The sequence below is a fragment of the Rhododendron vialii genome, chromosome 8a (genome assembly GCF_030253575.1).
Source record: "Rhododendron vialii isolate Sample 1 chromosome 8a, ASM3025357v1".
In the NCBI taxonomy this organism is placed as follows: Eukaryota; Viridiplantae; Streptophyta; class Magnoliopsida; order Ericales; family Ericaceae; genus Rhododendron; species Rhododendron vialii.
Window position 1 is genome coordinate 16209649 of NC_080564.1, and position 3859 is coordinate 16213507.

General features: G+C 45.6%; 1 protein-coding gene across 1 annotated transcript; it reads right to left on the reverse strand.

Moving 5' to 3' along the window:
* Positions 1-641: 641 nt before the first annotated feature.
* On the reverse strand, positions 642-1529 carry LOC131298599 (uncharacterized). The gene has a single exon (XM_058324081.1). It carries the CDS (start codon positions 1527-1529, stop codon positions 642-644), a length of 888 nt encoding a protein of 295 aa, XP_058180064.1.
* Positions 1530-3859: the final 2330 nt, after the last annotated feature.

Genomic DNA, 3859 nt, shown 5'->3' on the forward strand with positions numbered 1-3859 from the left:
TCCAAGTAGTGGATTCTGCCACCTTGATCTTTTCGTCGCCAAACTCGTTGTTCGTCTATCCCCCTTAAAAGGAATTGAGTCCCTTCTAAGGTATAAGCTGTCGCCAACCTTTGATGGCAGTCTATGACCGCACGACGTGCTGATCGCCAATCCATCCCCAGGATTACGTCAATATCCGCCATATTGATCATTTTAAGATCGCAGATCAGGCGCAAGTCAGCTACTTCTAGTTCGCACTCTCTACACATTAGACTAACAGCTATACTCCCCTCCTCAGCGGCGATGTTATCTCAAAACATGCACTTAAGGGTCCTGTTTCCAGTGCTAGTGTGGTTACGTAGGCAGTAGCGGTAAAAGAATGCGATGCCCCAAAATCAAACTAGGCTTGCACGCAAGCACTATAGAAGCGTACCTTAGATCACCGATGGATCGTGCTCCTGTTTTCTTTAGTTTGTAGTGCGAAGATACGCCCTCCAGTATCTTGCTGGTCTCCCATGGGCTAGTTTCCTTCGTTCTGCCCATTCTGCTGCTGCAATGGGCCTCTAGGGTTTTGCTTCACAAAATCGACCTGTTCGGGTTGTTGAGTTTTCTGATTTCCAAAGCTTCCATTCCCTCCTCTTTGAAGTTGGGGGCAGTCGCACTTATAGTGTCCCATAGCCTGACAGTTGAAAACACTGAACTGTCGCTATGTCTCTACCACTTCTCTTTGGTTTGCCACTTTCAGGGTTAGCAGTTCTCCTGGGTCGATTGTTCTGAGATGGGGTAAAGGGTTTGGTGGAGTAAGGTCCACGGTTATCGCTGAGGGTTTGGGTGCGGATTGGTCCACCAGTGCCGTCAGTAGCTTTCCTCCATCGGGTTTTGAAGTCCAATTCCTTGCTCTCTAGCCGAAGTGCACACTTCACCACTTCAACATAGGTGGCGAAGGCTTGAGCTACCACAGCCTTTCGAGCAGTCGTCAGCCCCCACTCGAACCTTCTGGCTTTCTTGTCTTCGGTCAGTATGGAGGTTAGGGCGTAACGGGACAGTTCCTCAAATTTGGCTGCGTACTGGGTGACGGTTAATGTTCCTTGCTTGAGATTCAGGAACTCTTGTTCCTTGGCCAGGCGAAGGGGTGTGGGGAAGTATTTGTCAAGAAACAAGGCCTTGAACTGGGCAAAGGTCAAATTGGCTATGGTATGGGTGGCCTCCATTAGGTCCCACCAATAGCGGGCTTCTCCCTTCAACTGGTAAGTGGTCAGAGCCACTCGATCTCCATCCTGGGTAATTCCGAGGGTTCTGAGGATCATCTTGACCTCATTCAGCCATGTCTCAGCCACGACAGGGTTGGTGTCTCCGTGAAAGGTCGGAGTTCGGCGTTTGCAGAACTCGTTCATCGCTCGGGCTCGGGTCATAGGTCCGTCATCGTGGTTTTGGTTTTGGCGGTTGGCGTTCACGGCGGTCACAAACGCTTGCACGATTTGGGCTAGGTCGGGGTTCGCGTTAGAGGGTTCTCCGTTATCGTGTCCTAGTCCACCGCGTCGGCTCACCATCTACAAGAAATAATCGGAAAGGGAAAGTTTAGTCTACCAAATCGATTTCCCTTTAGTAAAAGGCGCTTCCTTCTAAGGTCAAAAGTAGTCTAACAAGAAGTATGCAACGGTACTCTTTTAAAAATAAAGCATGTTTTTCATAGATAAGAACATCATACAACATAAGCATAGAATTCTACTACAAGGCAAGTAGAGACACGAGATTTTTCCTAACACAAGTTGAAAACGATCCTAATCCTTAACATCCTACATTCCGAAGGATTACAACGGTTACTAGATTTATTCCAGGTGCGCCTAAGTAGTATCCTTGGCCTTCACAGATCCTTTGGGGTCTCGTCCTCCTCGAGACTCCCTTCATCCGCAAGGTTTTCTTCCTCAGTCACCTCATTGGCGTCCTTATCGCCATCGATTTCTTCTTCCTTAACTCCAACCTCAAAGTTCTCCATCAGGGGTAAGACACCGAAATACTCATGGAAAGCAGACAGGATAGGAAACATTTCCGAAAACCAGGGGTCCTTTGCTGCACTCTCTGGAAATCTCTCTTTTCTGCAAGTACAGCGGCCACAAAGTCGGGATCTACCAGTTTCTGGGCTGTCAGGGTTTCTATGGTATTTCTGGGTTGATAGGCTTCGGCTAAAAGATCAACTAGATGTCTCATCTACAAGAAAAAGTTTCAACCTCAATTAGGAATATCCCACGACAGGGTAATCACTTAAGAAGATTTGAATCTATGTTCCACTTTCGATTCTTGATTTAAGTCATCATCCAATTGTTCAAGAATTCCCAGCTCGGTGGTACTGCCAATTTCCACACCTTGCTTCAATCCGAAGATTGTTTTGTCAGAATTCCACCCAATTTGGGACGGTAAACTTAAACTCAATTCACGTTTGTGCAACGGTCAAACTTATCTCATGGTTCTACCCATTCTACCCATGGCCGAGGTTTTGAACCTACAGCTCTGATACCAAGTTGTAACGCCCCGAATTTTGGGTACGTTAATGAGGCATTTATTGCATAATAAAGAGAGTATGGCTCATTATTACATCATAAATACATCATAAGTAAAGGGTACATTTACTCAACAAGGGAGATAGCTAGGGTTCTTAACTACTGCTCCGCTTGCTCCTCCATTCTGGCAAGCTCCTCTGCTCCAAAAGCTTCCACGGTGAACTGTTCGTCTTGAACATCTACAAGGTCTGACACATTATACCAGCGTCACCACCGATATAATATGTCAGGGTCACCAAAGGTAACACCATGAGCTACAAAAGCTCAGCAGAACAATCTCATACCCGCTAACCCATAACTTACAAACAACAGGTTATACAATCAACGATTTCCACATGATACTCGTATACATAGCTAACAATGACACATCCATATTCGTTAATCAACTATCGTTGGTGTCCAAGATTTTCTGAGTTTCTCCTACGCGACTCATCGTAGACCGTGTCAACATTTACACATACCGTTCAACCTTTCCAAAAATCATTTTTGAACACGCCCAACCTTGGTTCCACTGTTCCGGGTTCCCGAGTATCCTCACAATGGTTCCGCCGCACCGGGTTCCCATTGGCACACAATTGCATTGGCTCTGTACCGTGGATAACCAACCACACTCCCAACCTCGGTTTCGCCGCGCCGGTCTCCCGAGTATCCTCACAATGGTTTTGCCGCGCCGGGTTCCCATTGGCACACACACACACACAGCTCACATAATGCCACCAAAACCGGTCATTATGTAGTTTCAAAATATTTCCTTCATCGGAAAACACATTTTCTTTCATTAATCACACCCTAGGTGCCATGTTTCTACTTTCTCGGTTCTTGTGTCTCGATTCCATGCAAAGACTCCGCGGTAGGACAAAAGTAAGCATGAAACATTCTAACAAGATCATCCAATTCTATAATATACCACAAGTAACACAATCGATTCATGTATACAAATTCATACTCCTTGAAATATCAAAATACGAATACTTCGAATCACATGGTAACGTTTTAACTTTCGAAAACCGTTCTTTCTTATAAATTAAAAACTACAACGTCATACTTGAGTAAGTAAGTAAGTAAGGATTTCCTTACCGTTCTTCTAGGCGGTAGTAACGGCTTACGGACGATAATCGGCGGTCGGATGGAGTAACTTCCCACGGTATGCCTTCGGGTGCTTCGAAAGAGAAAGGTTTCTCTCGAAACTAGTTCTTAACCAAACTAAAACTTTTTGGATCGAAAGGGTAGTCGAGTGGTGGTTTAGTGGCGGCCTAGGATGAGTTTCTTGAAGAACCTCAAGAACACTAAGAACAAAGTAAGAACAAATTAGAACACTAGGA